Source organism: Perissodus microlepis, chromosome 2, assembly GCF_051167445.1.
Source record: "Perissodus microlepis isolate ML-2025 ecotype Zambia chromosome 2, ASM5116744v1, whole genome shotgun sequence".
Classification (NCBI taxonomy): domain Eukaryota; kingdom Metazoa; phylum Chordata; class Actinopteri; order Cichliformes; family Cichlidae; genus Perissodus; species Perissodus microlepis.
Window position 1 is genome coordinate 6,217,651 of NC_140462.1, and position 22,031 is coordinate 6,239,681.

General features: G+C 41.5%; 1 protein-coding gene across 1 annotated transcript; it reads left to right on the forward strand.

The window, feature by feature from the left end:
- The first annotated feature begins 19 nt into the window (after positions 1-19).
- On the forward strand, positions 20-18,294 carry adam19b (ADAM metallopeptidase domain 19b). Its single transcript, XM_084942059.1, has 23 exons — positions 20-1,327; positions 1,565-1,677; positions 3,193-3,263; positions 9,404-9,482; positions 9,673-9,749; positions 11,645-11,846; positions 11,926-11,991; positions 12,346-12,417; positions 12,519-12,685; positions 12,813-12,897; positions 13,019-13,158; positions 13,279-13,456; positions 13,544-13,633; positions 13,779-13,974; positions 15,007-15,115; positions 15,224-15,440; positions 15,673-15,750; positions 16,142-16,250; positions 16,355-16,484; positions 16,565-16,667; positions 16,770-17,096; positions 17,183-17,274; positions 17,375-18,294. The coding sequence occupies exons 1-23, from the start codon at positions 1,186-1,188 to the stop codon at positions 17,379-17,381; spliced, it is 2,850 nt and encodes a 949-aa protein (XP_084798185.1). The 5' UTR covers positions 20-1,185; the 3' UTR covers positions 17,382-18,294.
- Positions 18,295-22,031: the final 3,737 nt, after the last annotated feature.

Here is a 22,031-nt window from a genome sequence, read left to right on the forward strand (position 1 = left end):
TGAAAATACAGTTAAAAGTTCAAAATTTATACCCTCAAATTTACATTTTCCAAAGCAGTCCAGAGATTCTGGTCCCTGGGCCTTACATTTGACAACCCTGTTGTAGACAGTAGTTTTTAATCTTTAGCAGCTGTCAAAAAGCTTTACATTTGAAACTAACATGACTCTGCAGATGTCCTAGTGATGTCATCAGGAATGTCTTAAATTGGAGTCTAAGTGCATTACTGTTTTTAATTATTTCATAATAATTGTTCATAATTATTCTAAATAATTATGAAAAACATATATAGCACAGCTAATGTACACTTATCTTTTCATTTATATATTTTCAATGTATAACATGAATGCAACAGTCCATTGTCTAGCCTATGGTGGCATTAAAGGTCCATAACTTGTTCTGAGAGACACTGCAATGGATAAGCATGTTATAAAAAGAGAACAACAGAAAGCCTCCATTAAAAATTGTTTTGGTGGAAAAGAAAGTGAGAAATGAAAATAGTAGTCAAATAATGGGAAGTACATTCTTATTAGTGCCTTTTGTCCTGTCTTCCTCCTTTTACCTTTAACTGGTGGCGCAGATGGCTGGCGTGGTTCTGGCGAAGGTTTCTTCGTGTTAAAATGAAGTTTTACGTTCCCACCGTCGCCAAGTGCTTACTCGTAGGGGTCGTCTGATTGTCCTGGTCTTTTCTGTACTATTTTAGGGTAACCTTACAATATAAAGACGAGTGTTATTGTGATTTGGGGCTATATAAATAAAACAGAGTTGAATTAAACATGATCTGGTATTTCTGTCAGTTTTGACACTGATTTGTCTTTCAAATTTGTGGAAGTACAGTAGGATATCCTCTGAAGTGGTGCAAATAGTGCTAAAATAACCATTTCAAGACTTCTAGAATAAATTAAATGCGCTAAATTGATATATTTTTTAAAAAATAATCCCGTTTATAGATTTTCACTTAAAAAGCGCTGTGATCGTGATTTCCTTCTCGCTCGAACGTTTGTTCCTGACTGCAAGTCTGCCTCGTCTCGGCTCATCGTCCTCTCTGTCTGTCGAAGGGGAGTGGTTAGGCAAAATGGTGTGCCAGCATCTCACCGTTTGCCTCTGTGATGTGAAGCAACCGGGCCGGATCACCGCACATTTACGCCTCTGCTGAGCGACTTCACCCGGAGCCGTTTGTTTTTAGAATGCGTCCAGGAGCGCGTCCTCCACCTCCACCACCACCATCACCACCTCCCTATGCCGCGCGGTGCTCTGTGTGTGTGTGCCTCATAGTTGTCCTCTACTGTGCCGTCGCTGCTGCTGTGTCTGAAGCCGCTGTTTACAATGGTGAGTCCAAGTGTTACCCGGCACGACTAGAATCTGGATGCCTGCTTTGAATAGACGACTGTTGTTTTGCGCAGGGATGCATTCCTATTTAAATGGTTGCATCAGGTGTGTGTCGGTTATGTAGACGACAACGTGGAACTCCAGTGTTGTTTCTTAACTAGCAGCAAAGATAAGACGCTAACTCTCATTCTGTGGTATTTTCAACCTTTTCCCTCCGTTCCATGTGTTTCTAATCAGGAGAAACCAAACAGGCTTCGCTGGAAAGCATCCTTGAGAACGTGGAGAGTTATGAGATTACTTATCCCATATGGCTGCATCCTCTCAGACACAAGAGGTCTGACAACAAAGAGGTGAATTTGTCTCGCTCTTTGTCCTTCTGACTAACAAAATGCTTTAGACGCACTGACACACATCCAGCTTTCATATAAAACCTTTGTGTAAACCATTGCTGTGAAAAAGTGCTTGCCCCCTTCTTGAGTTCTTATATTTTTTGCATATTTCTCACTCTTAAATGTTTCAGATCAAACAAAGGGATCAGGCAAAGATAACCAGAGTAAATAAAAAAGCAGGTTTTAAATGATTTTAAACGATCGCTTATTGAGAGAAAAAGCTATCAAAGCCCACCTGGTCCTAAAACTAATAACTAGTTGTGGCACCATCAGATTGCAAGAACTGCAATCAAGCGTTTGCAATAACATCACTGTGGAGGAATTTTGCCCACTCAACTTTGCAGAATTGTTTTATTTCAGCCAGATTGGAGGGTCATGCATCTCCATCTAATTTAAGTCCAGACTTTAACTAGCCCACGCCAAAACCATCATTTAGTTGTTTTAGGCATTCAGAGGTGGACTTGCTGGTGTTTTGTAGATAGATCATTGTCCTTCTGCATAACTCGAGTGTGTTTGAGCTTCAAGGCACGAACTGATGGCTGATTGTCCTCCTTCAGGATTTTCTGGTAGCGAAAAGAATTCATGGTTCCATCAATGAGGGCAGTCGTCCTGAAGCAGCAAAGCAGCCCCAGACCATCACACTACTACCACCACCACGCTTGACTGGTTGCTGTGATGTTCTTTTTATGAAATATGAAATACTGCGTTAGTTTCATACCAGATGTAACTGGACTTAAACCTCCCAAAAAGTTCTGCTTTTGTCTCATCAGTCCACAGAATGTTTTCCCACAAGTCTTGGGGATCATTATAATATTCTTTCGCAAAAGTAAGACGAGCCTTTGTGTTCTTTGTGGTCAGCAGTGGTTTTCAGTTTAGAACTCCCCCATTGTGCCGTTTTACCCAGTTCTTATTGTTAAATCATAATCGCTGACCTTAACTGTGGAAAATGAGGCTTGCAGTTCTTTAGATGTTGTTGTGGGGTCTTTTGTGATCTCCTGGATGAGTCAAGTATGCGCTTTTGGGGTAAATTCGGGAGGCTGGTCGCTCCTGGGAAAGTTCACCACTTCAAAGTTTTCTCCATTTCATCCATACAATGTCTCTCACCATGATTCACTGGAGTCCTAAAGCCTTAGAAATGGCTTTGCAACCCTTTCTAGACTGATAAATGTCAGTGACTCTGTTTCTTTAGATTACAGTTTTATTTGTTGCTTTTTGAGATCTTTTAGCCTACTTCACTTTTTCAGACAGGTACTTGCAGTAATTGGGGCTTATAGAGTGTGGCTAATAAAATTGAACTCAGCGTTCCAGAACATGTGTTGAATCACAATTAATTCATGATTTGAAACATACAAGTGTGACAAATATGCAAAAAAAAAAAAAAACCCAACAACTAAGAAATCAGGAAAAGGGGAAATACTTCCTTGGCACTGTCACTTCTTCTCACTGATTAGTATGCATTTAATGTTTTGCTTCCAGCATCCAGCAGAGGCGCAGGTTCTCATCACAGCTGAGGGCCAGGAGCTCAGACTACTATTAGAGAAAAATGAGTGAGTAACTTGAGTTTTCAACACCAGCCTTATCTTTCCATGCAAAATCAGTAAAGCAGTAGTTTAGAGGAGCCGATTAAATCACTCATCGGCATTGTTCCTTTGACTTCCACAACATGCCCTTTCCATACCTCTGTTTATTTGGCCAGATGTTAACTGTCACATAGACGCATTTATAAGGTCAGCGCCCCTTGAGGGGGTGCTGAGAAGGGGGATGAGCAGAGGAAAGCAGGCTGATGGTTTTTGGACACTAGAGGGATGACACCCGATCCGTTCAACCAGGGCACGATGAGGCAATCAGGAAGTGAGGATTGTGCCTCTGCATCTAACGCCCTCTAATCTGATGGAGCGGTTCCTGTCCAGTAACAATGGATTGGTGATAGGAAGGGAGCTTGGTGTCTCATCTGTTTAATAGACTGTGTGCTAGCTTGGGGGGGGGGGGGGGGGGGGGGGTTGCAGCTCTTGAGATATCAGTGGTAACAACGGAGCTGCGGTTTATCACTTTTGGATTCGAGCCAGCGCACAAGTGGACCGGGAAGCTTTTAGGAACATTAGGAATGAAGTCCGTTTTTACCCTCGATTGCATACCATCTCTGTCATTCATTGACTCGTAGGCACACAAATACTAACAAGCCCTGACTCCACCGTGTCTGACTGACTGTCCCCTGAGGGGATCTTGCCCCCTGTTCTCCAAACCCAGCAGGTGGTCACTCACTTACATTTCCTCCTGAGTGAGGTATTTCGCCTGTGCATGTGTGGTAAGAGAGTAACTGAAGAAGATACACCACAAAACCATTCAACAAGGTGTTGAATGGTGCAAATAAAATATGTTACAATTTTTTCCTAAGAAAGAGGAACTACAATCCCCGCTCAGTACTCAGGACAGGAAAAAATATTGTGAAACTTGTGTTCTTTTGTGAAACTTCTCATTTTTTGTGCAACAGAGAAGCTGTGAGAATGGATGAACTCATAACAGTTTTTTTCTGCCGCAGTCAGAGTTACAGAGGTTTCTGTAAAGATATTTACTTTTTTCTGAAAAGCTGGATTTAGTTACTGAAGCAGTGTATCCTGTGATGCACACACTTTAGTATAAAACTGAATGTTTTGATTCTTTAATGTACTGTGTCTGAGAGCTGTATTGAGCTGAACAAATGATGCAAATATTCCATCCCTGCATCCAGGCAACCATTTTCTGCTGTTTTTGCTTATGTGGATGTAGGTATTGAAGTCAGAAGACAGTTTAACATTCGTTAAAACAACAAACAAAGAACGAGGCTTCAGTTCACCTCAGCTCATATTTCCTGTGCAGTGCGCTGCATGAGTGGTGCTGCAGGTTCAAAGAAAGCTTGCAGCTTCTTTTGTAGATTCATTGTTTAGCTGAGGCTCAGCAGTGTTGCCCACCAACTCTGTTGCCCCACAGAGAATGCTATTGTGGATTAGCCTACCCTGTTTCTGTTTATCCTTTGCTGGTCTAATGTGAGACTTGAGTCAGGGCTAAGGCAGAAAGCAGTTTATGCCAAGGGAGATTAATGTCTGATTTTGGAGACAAGCCAGAGAAAATGCTGCCAGCGTCCACCCTGCGTCCTGGTTACTCCCTTATGTCCTCATTGCACCTAAAACCGGACGAGAATTCAATTCAATTAAAAAAAAAATGATGTGAGAGCTCCAGCTGTCCTCCTTAAATCACTTATTCAAATCTTAGGGGAAAACATAACTGTGAGTTTATGTGGGCATCAGCCCCCTCCCCATGGCTCAAGTCAACACTCAATCCATTTCTGTCCTCCCTGGTCATGTTTTTGAATGTGTGTGTATCTGTGTGGCTCTTTAGCATTTATACTTCACTGGTGTGGTTGTGTATAAGTGGCTGCCTGAGCTTTTAGCTTAATGAAAGACTGTAGTGCACCAGCAGAGGGTTAATTCAGTTAAGAGCAAGGCAGGGGCCATAGTGAGTGCTGACTCAGGTAGCAGGAAAAGGATGTAAAAACAGAGTGAGCGAGGCAGGAAACAGTAAGAAACTGAACGATGAGCTTGAGGTGTTGAAAGTCATGAAAAGAGGAAAGCAGAGATTCTCTGGTCAGTTCTGGTCAGTTCTGGTCAGTCTGCCGACACTCTTGCTTCCTCCTCCGCCTGACTTTCTCTGTTCTCCTCTTTAATGTCCTTCCTGCACACCCTTAAGTGCATTAATCTGAATTAAGCACTCTCATGGGAAGATCACACTATACTGTTTCTCCTCTCCTTCCTTTCCCCTCTTGTCCCCTGTCATCATGCCCACACCTTATATGTCTTTCCACTGGCCAACTTAAAAAATGTGCACCCCGTTCTTTCTCCTTCTCTCCCCCCTTCTCTCACCTCGTCTGATATCCCCCCAGGGCTTTAATCCAAATATACATTCCCACATGTTCCCTGCGGTCAGGCTTGGGCGTCTGCGGCCATACGCAGACAGACGACACTCGCAGACACATTTGTGCACCCCCAAAAAGAACACAAACATGACTTGAAAGCGCAGATCTGATGGATTGCAGGTCTGTTGAACAGAGAGTGGGTTCATGGATTTGCTTGTCCTTGTTTCCCTTGTGTCTATGTTTAGTTTCACAGCCGTCCTGTTTGCTTAGATGCATTAATCTAGGCCTCTGTGTTAGCCTGTGTGTGTGTTCAACCGAGGCTCCGCACACGCAGAACGTTAGCCTCCATCTGCAATAAAAGCCTCTTCATCATCTGTTGCTGAGAGGTAATTTGACTTTGCATCAGCCTTCCCCCTCCTCCCCGTCTTCCAGCTCTATGTGGTGATGTCATCTGATACTATGAGAGAATGTGACCCACTGACCCTTAAAGCATTACCCCAAATTCCCTCTCGCTCCCCCCTTCTTTATCTCTCAAGTACATTAGCATTACTCTTCCCCCATCCCTTCTTTCTCCTCTTGAGGCTGAACCAGGCCTTTGTCTCAGCTTCACTGCCAGACCGCCGTGATTCAGGCATCGCAAGGCTCCTCAATCACAGCATCTGTCCAAGCGCTGGATAACATCCAGTCGCTGCTGACCGCCATTGGACAAAGCTTTTTTTTTTTAATTCCAGTCTCTACTTGAAAGCTGTCACAGTATTCAGCAGAATACATAAAGCTTTGGGGTATTCCAAAAGTGTTGCTGCAGAGTTTCACGGCAGTTGACTCAGGGCTTTGTGGTGCCATTAAATTGCATATCTGGCCAAATTATTACTGATTTAATAAAGGGTGTAAAAGTTTTTAATTATCTGCAGTATTTCATTTAATTTCAATTACAAATGACCATCTAAGTGATATTTATCTTTCTATTTCAGTTATTCTAATATGTTTCACCACCCTGCAGGTTGTCCATTTACTTGAACCCTGTGCAGTATTTTCATTTCTTTCTCTCACTGAGCTCCAACTTCTGGAGACGTTGGTGATTAGAAATGAAACTCAGACACACCCACAGGCTGTTATTCTCTGGTTTCTGTGGTTGTAACTAGCTCATCATTAATGCACATCTTAGATCTTACACTTAGAAGTGCTGTAAAGTCAACTTTTATGTCACGATTGCTCAGTCATTGACTCTGTCTTTTGAGTTCATTGTTTTTTGTCCTCAGTTAAGAGTTTTTCAGTGTTCTTGTAATTATAGATTTCTGGAGTTCTATGTTTGTGGTTATGATTAAGTCCTAGTCTAGTGTATTTTCGATTAGTATTTTGGGCATTTTGGTTTTGTCACCTGTTATTTTTATCAGCCTCCCCTGTGCTCATGTGTCCAGCTAAGTTTCCCTCAGTGTAGGCGTATTCATGTTTTGTTACTTCCTGTTTTATTTTGCCAGTCCCTAGTCTTGTGTGTATTGTGTTCAGTTTTGGGTCCCCTTGTCTTGTTACTTAGATTCTGTTCACCCGTGTTTCATTTTCCTCAGCTGTATAATGGGTCCCTAATTACCTCATGTGTATTTAACTTCCTTTTGGCTAGAGCCCAGCTTTGTTTTGAATTTTTTGCGCATTCCAGTAATAAATTTCCTTATTTTGAGTTCAGCCACAGTCTCTGGAGTCCTGCACAGTAGTTAGTGATGGTGTGATAAATCACCATGAATGTGTTGAATCTTTCCAATTGCTTCACCAAAAGGCAGAGGTAATATCACAGAAGCCTCTGTACCGTCCGCTCTGAGATCGATTTGAGAAGATGTATGTTGTTATTGGGAGATATTATGTAAAATGCCCCCAAATTTGTGGACCCATAATGGTCACGTGCTGCAGAACGATACGGGCCTCGACACAGGCTTTATTTGGACACGCCCCCTTTGCTTGACACAGGCCTCGGGGCTTCAACATCAGATGTAACATCACGAATATTGGGTCCTAAATCTGTCTACCGTGCAGCATATTGTGAGATTTTTAGTTGTTATTTTGCCATGTTTTAAGTTATTTCTATTTCTTAAGCATAGACTACCATCAACGATACCAAAGTAACTTACAAATACATTGCTGGGATTAGACTTTTCATTAAAACTTTCATCAAAATGAATCCCCAAGGAATTGCAAGATTCAGCTCAGAAACTGCAGCTGACTGTCAAGTGAGGATAAGGGAGAACGGAAGTGGAGTACTTGTGTGGTTCCATCATGGAAGAAATGACTGTGGAACAGCAGCAGGCTAAAGTTCAGTCATCTAATGTCATTAATTGCCTACAGTTGACACAGAGGATGATGGGAAATGTCTTCAGGAAGTTAGGGAAGCTGGAAAACTTGTGGAATTACAGATATAAATGACATTCAGCTTCATGCTGACATCATACCTCCCACCGATCGTTTTGAGGTCCCCCTTTAGAGTTCCTATTGGTCTATGTGGTTAGCCAGCCCCGTCTTCCAGTGAGTCCTAATCTGTTAAAAGTAGTCATTTTGTGTCTTTGCTTGTTTTATTTCAAATTCTCATCAGCAGGCTGTCATTGTCTTAAGAGGCTTGTTTCCTTCTTGGCATCTAACAGGGATGAAAAAGAAAATTTGCATCATCCTTTCAATGAGTTTAACACTGGTGGATCTGTGCTAATTTGCCTTCTGGTCAGATAGTCAGATTAGAATCCATTCTTATCCTCGATAAAGCTTATAGGTATAGTTAGGGCTAAATCAAGTGACTCAGAAACATCCCTTAGGTACAATACCTATCCAAGGTTTTGGATTGGGAGGTAGATGGGCTTTTCCTGCCTTTGGGCAGAACATAATTTCCAGCAGTTTAATCATTTGTTCGTCATTGAAATATATGGCAGTGATAAGGATCTTCTCATTTAACTTAAGAAATCAAATTTGGCTGAGGCATATTTACAAGAAGATTACATTTTTATTTTTCTATTTCCCTTAAAAGCCACTAGATTAAAAATAAATGAAGAAGCATTGATAATAAGGAAATCTTTAAGATCTTTGGTCTGTTTGAGTCAAACTCCTGCAGTTTAATGCAGCAGGAAACAACATGAGTAGATGTGCTTGAGTTTCTCTGCAGTTACAGCCAGTTGCTGAGTTGGCCTGAGGAGAAGATGAAGATGACTTAAAGTTTAAAGGTGACTGAAAACAGGAAGAATGGTTTGCAATAAACATTGGACTTAATTGTGCTGATACAGATAAATAGAAAATAAGAGGATTATGATACTTTATCCAAAGAAAGCTTTCGGTGTCATGCATATGCATGTTTCTGCTTCACAGCCTGAAAAATAGCAAAGAAGCTCAAGAGCACTTGTAAATAATCCATCTGTCAAACAAATGCAGTCAGGACATGCCAACAACTGAAACTGTCAGCATAGGGAAGTTATCATCTCTTGCTTCAGCAATAGACTAGTACTCGCCAAGAAGTAAAAAGGATCACCGCGGGAAGGTACATATGGCTTTGATTACAGTTTCCCACATTCTCCTGTGCGCTCTCTTGTCACCAATAGGCTCTTTGTTTAAATCTTTAAAGCACTTTGTTTTTTTGGGGAGCGCCTGTGTTAGAGTGAATGTTTTACGAGCTGTGGGCTGTTGCAGAGAGTCTGTCCTCTGCTAACCTCTCAGCTTCCTGCAGTTTTGTATTTCACTGTCTTTTCACAATATTGTTGTTTCCATAGACTGTATTACTGTCACAAAATACAGAATATTTTGTTGTCCCTGAGTTTGTGTTTTTTTACCCAGGCAGCTGTTGGCCCCTGGATATCAGGAAATATGGTACACACCCAATGGAGCGCACAAGTCCTCTTCTCGACCCAGCACTGTGAGTCTGCGAGATAGTTTCATGGTCTTAGGCTGCGGAGGGGAGTCTTAACTGATAAACATCAGTGTAGTTGATCAAGTCAAGTGGGAGGAGGGTAATAAACAGTTAGTGACAGGTTTTGGCATAAATACTACTACTTCTGCTTACATTAAAAGGTCAGTGTGTGATGAATGAAAATGTTGTTTTTCAGGGACACTGTTTCTACCATGGCGAGGTTCAGGGCATGGAAGGCTCCAGCGTTGCTGTCAGCACTTGTTCAGGGCTCAGGTAATAAAAAATATTTCTTATTATTCATTAAATCCCTCCAACAATGAACAAGCTTTTCATTAAATTACGTTGGTCTTGAATTATCAGTCCCATCCTATCTTTAGGAACTCATAGTATTGTATCACCCAATTAGAGCACTTTGCTCTCAGACTGCAGGCTTACTTGTGGTTCTTAGGGTAATAAAAAGTAGAATGGGATCCAGAGCCTTCAGCTTTTAGGCCCCTTGTCTGTGGAACTGGCTCCCAGTTTGGATTCAGGAGACAGACAGTCTCTCTATATTTAAGATTAGGCTTAAAAGTTTCCTTTTTTACAAAGCATATAGTTATGGCTGGAACATGTGACTTTAAACCCTTGCTTAGTTATGTTCCAACAGGCCTGCGCTGTTCGGCTTCCCATGATGCACTGTTTCTTCTTCAGTCACCTCTTTTTACTCCGTGTGCATTTAATCATTAGGTATCATTATTTATAATTAATCTCTGGCTTCCCCTCTCTGATTCTGGTTCGAGCAGAGGTTTCTTCCTGTTAAAAGGGAGTTTTTCCTTCCCACTGTCACCAAGTGCTTGCTCGTACAGTGTCATCTGATTGTTGGAATTGTTGGAATTTGCTCTGTATTAAGGCAGCATTTTTATTGTTCTGATTTGGCGCTATATAAGTCAAATTAAGTTGATTCAAGACAGGAGAAACCATGTATCCGAACAGGGATGGTATATGAACAAGCTTGTTCATATACCATCCCTTCAGAATATAAAAAGTAATAAAACTTCACAGTAATATATATTTAAGTCCAACTCAAGTATGGATGGATGTAGATGGCTCAGAGTAAGAGAAAAGTTTCTCAAGTTTGTTTGAAAAAACAGCATTTAAAGCTACATGTTCCATCCACAGATAAAATCTTTAAATTTATCCGGCAAGGAAAAGAGCTGAAAGAACAAAAAAGAGGATGTTTCTGTAAAGTCAACATTTTCTGAAAAAGCAGAGGTAAGAGCTAAAAGACGTGATGGCAGGGGAAAGAGCTGTGCTTATACAAACAGGAAATTGTTTGATACCGACTAGATTGTGCAGAGATTATATTGATCAGCTGGTTGCTCAGCTCATTCATTTGCTTATCTATAGTAGCAATAAGTTGCATGCTTTTAAAAAAAACTGCTAGAAACAAGTTTCTAAAACTTCCTGTCTAAAACATGTACGTATTTCTGTTTTATATACGTGCTGAGAGACGTGCTGAGAATTCGACAGCTGGGCAGTGGGAGTAAAAGATGTATGAATTTGACTTTCTTCAGCTTGTGATCAAGCTGTGCCTCAATAAATAATGTTACAGGAAACAGCCCTGTGTACTGTCTGATGTAGTCTCCGAGTTTATTAGGTCACTGGCTTCAGTGTTGGTTCATTGAGTACAGCTCGGTACTGGAGATCTCGTGTGTTCTCCTGATGCACCTCCAGAGCAGCTGCTGCTTCCTGCTGGAGACACTCAGAGAGAGAGAGAGAGAGGAGAGGCAGGCAGCAGAGGAGGAACTAGTGAGGGCTGACAAACATCTTAGTCGTGCGTGTGTGTGATTTCTTTCTGGGTTAATGTCCTGCATCTGGAGGATGAGCGAATAACCATCTTCCTGCTAATGTAGATTCTGCGAGGGAATGCAAATACAGCATAAAGGGATGTTGACGTGTGGGCGTCTGACTTCTCCAGATGTTTTCTGCAGCTGCACGGCCCGCTGCTCTGCATGCAATCGTGTGTGTTTGAGTATAGGTGTCTGTTATGATTAGTGGCTTAGAGGATTGTTTATGTCAGCTGATCTCTATTTACACAACAATGGAGAAACAGAGAAGCGTGACCTTCTGTCGCACAAATATTAAGACATCGCTGATTTTCTGAATATGACTCTGTTTTTCCCTCCTAGGGGACTAATTTCCCTGAACACGAGCATCAGCTACCTGATAGAGCCTCTTCCCGTTTCTACGGATGCTGATCGGCATGCTGTGTTCCGAGCCGAGAGTGTTCGTCTCCCCGGGGGTCACTGCCAGCATCACCATGGCAAAGTGGAGCATGAGGAGGGGCTTAATGACTTTATCAAGGGAATGATGTCACCACAGGGTTTGAGGGTGAGCTCAGTAGCAGTAACCTCATCGATGACATTCTTTGAGATTTACTAAAACATGATTATGTTGTCTTTCTCATCAGGAAAAAAGGGAAGTGAGTCAGAATATGAAGTACGTAGAGCTGCTCATAGTTGCAGACAAGACTGAGGTGAGAAGACAGTGGGGGATGTACTCATATTGGGTGACTTTGCAACCACACTGGGGGGGTTTTTGCAGTGAACCATTAAGATGTGGTAGCGGGGAGTGTGGCTTTTCGTATGTGGGATTAGGTGTGTGTCATCATTATCATTTATGACCTGTAAAGTTTGCATTATGTATAGCTTCCCACTTCATGCAGTTGATAGTAAACCCAATTGTGGAGAATGCTTGCAAAAAAAAAAAAAGGTTCACTTCCTGTTTTATTTCAAGTGTGAGATGTACCTTTTATGGGAAAGATATTTTAACAGATGTGTAGACGTTGAGTTTCTATTTCTGTGTTCATTGTGGTTTATGGTCGTTGCAGTTTGAGAAGCACAACTCTGATCTTGACAAGACGAAACAGAAATTAGTGGAAGCAGCCAACCTAGTTGACAAGGTAACATCTGATTTGAAACCAGAAAAAAAAGAAAAAACCCCAGATACCGGAGTTTAACATGCCTATTTTTATTCCTGATATTTCCCTGCCGACACCGATAGTACTACAAAGCTTTAAATATCCGTGTGGCACTAATTGGTCTGGAGGTGTGGACCAGCCAGGACATGATCAGCGTCTCCGATAACCCGCACAGCACCCTGGCAGCGTTCCTGTCTTGGAGACAGAAACAGCTACGCAGTCTCCCCAACGACAATGCTCAGCTGGTCACGTCAGTGTTTCTCATTCACTCTAGTACATTTCATAATCATTGTGCAAGACAGTAATAAACACCGGTTGCAGTCCAGCGGGATGCTCTCGACTTGGAACTAATTTCAAGTGCTCTCTTTTGTCTCCAGGGGGAAGTCATTCCGGGGCACGACCATCGGGCTGGCACCTCTCAAAGCCATGTGCTCCGAATACCAGTCTGGCGGAGTAAACATGGTGAGGGACGAGTGTGTTTAGATTTAAATTTGATGATGCTACGCTACATCAGCATGCATCAAGTCAAAGAATCACACGTTGATTTCTGCTGATCTTAAAATTCTCGTGCTGTGTCGAACAGGACCACTCAGATTTATCAGTCGGCGTTGCTGCCACGATGGCGCACGAGATGGGACACAACTTTGGTATGAGCCACGACATTCCAGGTTGTTGCCAGGCGAAAGCAGAAGACGGAGGCTGTATCATGGCTGCTGCTACTGGGTATGAAATTCAGCTTGCCACAATACAAGAAATTGCATTCATTAAACCAGGAGAAAGGGGATAAATGATAGAATATGAAAGAAAAAATCGAACCTGATTTCTTCCTTACCTCGTGCTCAGGCATCCTTTTCCTCGAGTGTTTAATGATTGCAACATGAAGGAGCTGAAGAGCTACCTGAGCTCTGGAGGAGGAAAGTGTCTCTTTAACCTGCCCAACACCAGGACAATGTATGGAGGGCATCGCTGTGGTAACGGTTACCTGGAAGACGGAGAAGAATGCGACTGTGGAGAAGAAGAGGTCAGTGGGTGTTTCTGTGTATGCACTGCGGGTTTTTCTTTTGATGGTTTTGCCAGGCTTCATGACTCTACAACACGTTTTGCCCAGGAGTGCACAAGTCCATGCTGTAATGCCAACAACTGTACCCTGAAAGCTGGAGCTGAGTGTGCCCACGGAGTCTGCTGTCAGAACTGCAAGGTACATATATTAGTGTACATACTATTTAAATGGGAAATCACCAGCCCTTATTCTCACTAGTACAGAATAAATGTTCTATTCTTCTAACTTTATTTATGTCATTATTCACTCTTTTAAAACTTCCTTTTTGTCTTTCACTGTGAAGCTGAAGAGCCCGGGTGTGCTGTGCCGTGCTCCCTCGGGGTCATGTGACCTTCCTGAGTTCTGTGACGGCAAAACAGAGTCTTGTCCTGCAGATTTTTATTTAGTGGATGGCACATCATGTGCAGGCGGGAAGGCCTATTGTTACACCGGCATGTGTCTGACCCTTGAGCAGCAGTGTCGCTCACTTTGGGGAAAAGGTGGGTAAAGCGGACTCTCCATCTACAGCTAACTGCTGTTTATCCTCACTTAAACGCACTTGGTTAATTGATCATCAACAAGTCTGAGCACCTCATAAAAGCAGAGGTTTTGGCAGTTTGCTGGTCTGGAACATGCAGGTGTGTTTTAACATAATCCTACAATCAAGGAAGTAATCAAGGTGTTGGAATAGTCCAGGCAAAGTCCAGAACTCAGTCCAAATGAAATGTGGTGGGAACTTAAGAGAATTTTACATAAACAAATTCAAACAAACCTCAGTGAACGGAAGCAACATTGTAACAAAGAGTCGTCCAAAACTCCTCCACAAAATGTTGAAACTGATGAACTCATACTGAAAATAACTACTTCAACTTATTTCTGCTAAAGGTGGTTTTTCTTCTAAAAATGGTCTTTATTATTAAAGGATTATTAAAGTTTATATACATATATTTTATAGACTAACTTTAAATCAGTATTTTTAGTGAACAATAAATGAACAAAAATAAAACTGAGACAGTCAAATTTAACAAACTATACATGGTTTGAAGGTGCATGCCCTCATGCTGTGAACTTTAAAATGGTCTTGGTATTATTTTAAGATACCAAAACCACAGGAACAACAGCTCACTACTTTTTAAGGAAGTGACTGCACAAATAATATCTCTTTTCTTTTCATCTGTAGGGCTTTGAGGGGTTTGAGTCATACCAAGTTTCTGGACTTTTTTTTAAATAAAGAAATGAATGTTAAAGAGATAAATATCCAGTCAGGCTCAGTGTATTTAAAGATGAGTCCTTGATGGCTCACAGGACTAGGGATTGTTATTGGATAGTGTCCATGTTCATGTGGTGACAGAGCCTTTGTAGTACCACAGGAGCCATATTGAACAGTAAGGGATGCCATCTGGTCTTCATCAGACGGTCAAATAACACAACCTGACTGTATGTCTGCATGTGTGTTATTGTGTTTGTGTGAGCTCACACTTTTAAATATGTTTCTGTGCATTTTTTTGTTGTTGTTTTTCATTAAACCACAGATGGTCGTCCGGCCCCTGACCTGTGCTTTAAGAGGGTAAATGAAGCTGGCAATATGTATGGGAATTGTGGCAAAGATGAGTCTGGGAATTACAGGAGCTGTAGTGACAGGTGAAAACCAAAACATTCAGCAACAAACTAATCACACTTTCATTTACTTCTCCCTCAACTGAAGTCTAACTTTGTTGTTTTGGGTGGGGGGTTCTGTTTACATGACAGGAATGCTAAATGTGGGAAAATCCAGTGTTTGGCTTCAGCCTCCAAGCCTATTGAGCAAAATGCAGTTGTCATAGAAACCACGGTTACTGAGGGGTACAAAAGAATCATGTGCAAGGGGACACATGTGTACAAGCTTGACAAGGAGGAAAAGGAGCCACAGGGTGACACTTTGGATCCAGGTCTGGTCATGACGGGCACCAAGTGCGGCGAAGACTTGGTGAGAGTTATGAAAATGTACTAAACAGAGTTTGCAGTAGTAGTAAAGAGCATGTACCAGTACCACTTTTTTTTCACCCGATCTTAAGTCACAAACAAAGCAGACAAAACTGTTTCGATCAGACCGAGAAAATGGATCATCTGTAATTTCAGTTTTCACTTGAAAGGGGATAAGCAACTTGTCTCGAAGCGCTTCTCTAATGTTCTTCCTCACGCTTCTTTTGTTTGAACAGATTTGCTTTAACGGATTATGCCGCAATGCATCTTTTCTCAGAGCGGGGGAATGCAACGCCAAGTGCCACGGACACGGAGTAAGTTTCAGTGTGTCACAGAAGAGATGCTGGTTTGATGGATTTCTCTGGACTTCTGAGAAAGATTTGGCAGCTAGCCTACAATTACTGAAAGCTGGCAGCCCTAAGCAGCACTGCAGGAACGGTCCAGATCCTTTGCTTAATTAAAAGTAGCAACACAACAATATAAAAAAAACATATCATAAACAAGTAAAGGTCTGGCATTCAGGCATCTTACTTATGGGAAACCACGGCTGTATTATGCAGCAATATGGTCACCTCTGTAAAATGTTCCATAAACTATACAATTTTTTTTCGGCAGGCCCTTTTTACTACATTTTGTTACAAAACATTGACTTCCTGTCCCTGATTCTCCTTCAGTCATAAAAAATGTGACTTATTCTCTTACCAGCTGTGCAACAACAACCGTAACTGCCACTGTGATCCAGGCTGGGCTCCTCCTCTCTGCGACCAGAAAGGATCAGGGGGTAGTGTGGACAGCGGGCCTGTCATCAACCGCAGTGAGACCCATGCACCAAACATTTATGTGCAGTTAATTAAAGTTAAAACAATTTTTTTGGTGTTTGTTTATTTTCTGACTCTTGTCTATTTTATATTCCAACAGGAAGCGTTGGTACAGCCCTCCTTACTTCCTTTCTGCTTCTCTTGGTGGGTTTGGCTGCTTTTGCTTTTTGGCGCTTCGGCAGACATAAGCTCCCCTCGCTGAAGCCTTCTGCTCCACCACCAGTGCCAAAGTATGTAGTTCTGAAGTTGCTAAACACTGAAAACTTACTTCGCAGATAACGTTTTTCCTTTGTGTTGTGCGAACATCCAGAATGAATGAAATCCACACTTCCGAGCCACCTGATGTCAAGCCTCTTAATCCGGAAAGTCGTGCCAACGGTCATGCCAACCCAACATTCTTGCTAAAGAATTCGGTAAATGAGCCCACTCTTTGACCACCTCAGTAATGTCTGTCATGTAATACCATAAAAAATGTTGAAAATACTTGTCATCTTTGTGCTTTTCCACATGGGAAGCCTTCTCCGCATCCGAGCCCGTCTGCTCCACCTGTACCCAGGAATGGTATTGTATGTCCTGCAGGGAAGCCTCCTCCCGTACCAATGTGTGCAGGGGAGCAGCGAAAGCAGACACCACAGCCCCAGAGAGTGATCTCTCCTCAGGGCCGCACTCCCCCTGTCCCTCCAGGACAGAAACCCAACCAGGCTTCTGCATTACCTACAAGACCTCCACCTTTACGCTCCCTGGATCCCAAAAACTCGTCACAGCTTTCAGCAGTACCCAAAAATAGACCAAACCCCCCAAACAGACCTCCACCGCCTTGCCCTATCAAAAAACAATCAGGGGTAAATCCTTCTCTTCTGCATTAATAAGTAAAGTGTGTACTTTTGCAACAGTGAAATAAATGCTGAACGTCTCGCTTGTCTTGCAGGACCCTGTGAAAGGCCCACAGGTTACCACCAATGCCTTGCAACGAGGAAAACCTGGTTTGGCTCCATCTGCTGGACAGAAAATGCCAAACAGGTAAGTGGCCTTGTGTTCCCAAATGTCTCTCTGTAGGAATAAACAGATCTTAATACCGTCCTATATTTTATTAAAAATTTTTTGCACTTCTTCTCTCTAGAGCCTAATCTACAAGCTCAGGGAGGCATTGGGGACCACTGCTTACATCCAGTGACAGACTGCCTCAGAATATCTTTTCAGTGTGGTGCCAGGTCGTAAAAAAGGTGATAAGCGAGGAATACTTGACGCCGTACACTGGTGTGCAATATGTGGAAAATTATATAATTACAGCAAGTTATAAAGTAGAGATGTTTTAAGCCTAAGATTTAGGCTTAATAATGAGTGCTTTGTGTATTACATGTGTCTGCTTTATCAACTTTGAAGCTAGAGCTCTGAATTGAACCGCTTTTAGTTTCTTTTACTTATGTTGGTAGAATTATAAATGAAGGAGTATTTATTCACAAAATCAATGAAAAATGAATGTTTACAGAGAAACCATTGTACCAAACGTGATGCCTCTCAAAGCGAATTAGCCATGAAGGGATGTCTTATATTAAGAAAAGATGCCAGTAATGAAGTTCTTATCTGTGAATAATAATGGGTTTTAACTGGACTGATAGTAACCAGAGAAAGACCTGCATGCGTGCTGTAAGTTTATTCTTATGGTGAAAAGTGCATGTCTGATATGTAGCAGGAGCTGTGAGGGACTTTTTTCCGTTTCTTTAGTTTTTAATTTCTTTAATTTTATTTTTTTTAATTGTCTTTTTGAGTTCTCATGCCCTGAAGGGTTTAAAAGGTGGTTGTGTAAGCGCAGGCTTTGGAGCAGTAATAATTTGGCATTACTGTTAGGTGCTTCTAAATATTGTGTCATATTGTGACTGCTTGGGGAATTGTAATCTGTAAAAGGAAAATGCAGAATGCCAACTCCCATGTTTTACCTCATTATCAGACCTATGCAAACACAGGGCTTGTGTAACACTGTGTCTGAAACTGAAATTCAAATGAACACATGGGTAAATAAAAAGATATTGAACATTTTAACAGGTTGTTGTTTTTTCAGCTTTTTCATCCTAGCGTTCGCCAATACAGCTGCCAGCAGCAGTTCTTGAGCTCAGATACTTGCTATGTTAGATTTAAAAAAAATAAATTTTTTTATAAAACCAAAAAGTGTGTGAAAAGTGCCAGTGATGAACATATAATCTGACTTTTCCCCTTCATTGTAAGTGCTATGTACAAAAAAGCTCTAGAGGTACTTTTAAACCATAGATTTGAACATGACTGCATCATAGACAACTTGAATAAATAGTAACTCTGAGGGATTGTAAATTATTTTCCTGTGCATTCTTCCAGTAAACTGGAAACACCTTTATTCACCCTGTTCACAATTCTCTTAAAGTGGTTCAGACTGCATTTGCAGAAGAAAAATAAACTCTTAATTTTAGCGTTTATAGTCATACTTTGGCCACCAGGTGGCAGCACAACATGCTGGAATCAACACTGACACATTATCACATGACCAAAATAGAAACACTTCACAGCCAAGGCTTATAGTCTTACAGTGAAAGGATCATCATTAGTATTTCTTTGGGGAACTGATGACCACCCGACTACCAGTTAACTCATTTAGTCTAATCTCAATGCTGTCGTGGCGTGTTCTCCTCATAGAAGGATGTTTTTTGAACATATTACACTAAAAATAGTCGTCCATATACTTGATTTATCACATCCTGTTCTTCCTGAAAACAACTTGGTAGTAGGAGCAGAGTGGAATAGGATGAGCCAGTGGCTACGTTTATCCACGTTCTGTGCACTGACAGCCATGAAATATAATGAACTTATTTTTTTAACTGTTTTTGGCAGCTCCATCAAAGCAACTGTATCCAGGTCTAAAATATTTTGGATGTTTGTTATCTAGAGATAATTTGAGGCAAATGTTGTGGGGCAAATTGAGTCAACAGTCCAGTTTACATTGTACAGCAGTACATTTTCATTGTACAGCTTACTCATTTTCCCGTATCTTGGATATCACGAGTTAAAAAAGAAAAAGGCTCTTTTTACCCCAGTCTCCCTTACCAGTTCTGTGCTGAGACAATCCACTGTGCTAAATTGGAGTTGAACTGTTTTTTGTACATTTCCCTCTGCTTTCCTGTCACTCACATGTCACCAGTGTTTGTATAAGTGTAAATGGCATCCCCTCTTAGTGGGGCTGGAAATGCTGAAAGGTGTCTACCTGCCCTTTAGATCTCTGCATCATTCACTAAGATGAAAGCACTTTGATTTATTCTAATTAAAAGACCGTTAAATACCAGGGCCAGACCCCCCCAAACCAATCTATCGCCAACACAAAAACAACCTATCGCATGCACACACATATAGACACATACACAGTAGTTGACTCTCTGTGGACTGAAGAGCCAGGTGATCTTCCACAGGCATTGGTAGGCAAAGGTTTTAGCATGTGGCTTAATTGCAGCCAGCCTCCCCCTGCTGAGCATAATTAGTGTTCGCTAGCATGTCACTTCCTGTGGAGGTTCATTTATTAGAGATGATGATTGGCTGTGGGATGAAACGCGGGGGTGACACCCCCGCCTCCCCTCACAGTGGGAGAGGGACCCAGCCAGGAGGCCAGTAAAGAGAGGATCTCTCCTGCTGGATGCTCCCCTGCCTTGTATAATGACCTCATTAAACCCAAGTTGTTTTGCCACTTGTCATGTTGATCATTTAACACACACAAAAATTCACTTTTCGCCCAGTCGGCCCGAAAATTCCTCTTTGTCCTGACTCTGTTATCAAGCTATTTCACATTTATTATTCAACACTGACACACCGATGCTTTTTTATTGCTTACTTTCTTTCAAAAGTAAATAAGCTGAATTCAGGCTGAACTATTTAATGCCAAAAATGGCATACACTATCAGGCAAACACAGGTACTACTAATCAAATTAATGAAGGCTCTATACCTAGATGAGAATCTTTATTAATGTCATTAGTAACACCTGAGTTTATCAAATATTACAGTTTGTGAAATAAAGGAGCAGACACTGGGAGGCAATCGCAGTTTCCCCCCACTGCAGCATAATGTTGAGCTGCCTCTTGGTTTATGCAGTGTAAGACTGTAGATCAGCACACTGATATCAGAGTGAACACAAACCGTTTCTTTGTGGTTATCCATTGTGTAACAGAAATGTGGGTTATTATCGCCGAGAGGCTAATTTGTGCTATGACAATGGCAGTCACTTCACATCAGCACGCGTTTACAGCCAGTCTCTTAATTGCATGCAGTAAGTGTCTCCATTCTCTCATGGAAGAAAAAAAGATCAGTTAATCTGTTCCATAGATTTTTTTATTGATTATTTTATTATTATGAAGTAAACACCCGACTGGGGGCATGATTTCCAATATGACAAGTGATGTATGTAAGCTCTGTGGTCTTGAGCAATCACACAGAAGCGTGAGGGAGTTGTTACTTGGGGCAGGTGCAGTCTGATCAGGCACAATAAGTAAAACAAACTCTAATGCACGCACTAAAAAAACGTGTGCATGACACCATTAAATATACAGCTATACTATATTTTGTATATTCGGTCTACATTATAGCATGTAGAGGAAGTGCACAGGCTCCTCTTGGCTGAAAATAAAATGATTTAATGGTAGCATGCAAATCTTGGAACAATACAAAAAAAATCTTATGAAGTTTAATTGAAGTTTTGGGTTCAAGCCTGGAGTTTGATTGTTGTGCACATGCTTTTTGGAAATCACTTCACCTGCCAGTAACTGTGCCAAATGAGCAAGCGAGATGCCTGCCAGATATTAGCAGCTCCTGGGGTTTCTGTTGAAATTGGATAAAATCCCACAACTGCAGATTTACTGGCTCATTTACCAGACTAAATGCTACAGCCAGATGTGCCAACAACCAAGGCTGTAAATAACGTCCGCGTACTTTTGTTAAAGATAGTACAACAACTATGATTAATGTTCAGTTACTTTTTGTTTTTGTTTTGCAATAACGTTGCATTATTTCACCGCTGAAACAGCAGAGGTGAAAACTTCAGTCCATTAATGAGGGTCTAGCTTTTGGTTGCCTTCAGTGTTTATGGTCGGGTCACTACCCCAGGGACTGATGGTGGGTTGTATAGTTAAGTGTTGCTCTGATTGATGTATTTTGCCTCTGGCAATAAAAGGTCAATATAAATGATTAATGAGAGGAAAATGTCATGAGGGAGGGGAAAGAGAAAACAGGGTGATTAGAACCTAAACTTTCCTCTGCTCTCTCTCTTTTTTAACCTTTTACCCTCATTTTAGGATGTAAAACCCTGAGATTTAACTACATGTAAAAAATAAGAATGTAGGTCATTTCATTAGGGAGGAGGAGGAAGATTATTCAGAATGGGCTTGAGTGTTAATCACAGCAGCAGACAGACAAATTGATTACAGATCAGCAGAGTTTCCACTCGTGATGTTTATCCCTTTTACCGTGATACCCGTTATGTGTGTTTAAATCAGTGAAGAGAGAATTCCTTGTGAGATTCCAGTAAAACTGCATGTGAGTTCAGACGACAGCTCTTTCTCTCTAATTATAAAACTTCAGCAAATCTAACGAATGCCCTTATGAAAATACATTTAATGACCCGATCAGCTTGAGACATGTTTGATGTATCCCTTTAGGATGCTACTGTATGTGTGTGAGTGCCACTGATTAAACCAATAACAAGAATATTTTTGACACCACAAAAACAGCCACACTTGAGGTACATTTTAATACTCTTTATTAGATCAC

Bases quoted from the DNA above. Each gene is read 5' to 3' on its own strand.
- adam19b (XM_084942059.1), top strand. From the start codon at position 1,186: ATGCGTCCAGGAGCGCGTCCTCCACCTCCACCACCACCATCACCACCT. The intron at 9,483-9,672 runs GTGAGTCTGCGA...GTTGTTTTTCAG, and splicing joins CCTCTTCTCGACCCAGCACT to GGACACTGTTTCTACCATGG. The intron at 13,457-13,543 runs GTCAGTGGGTGT...CGTTTTGCCCAG, and splicing joins GCGACTGTGGAGAAGAAGAG to GAGTGCACAAGTCCATGCTG.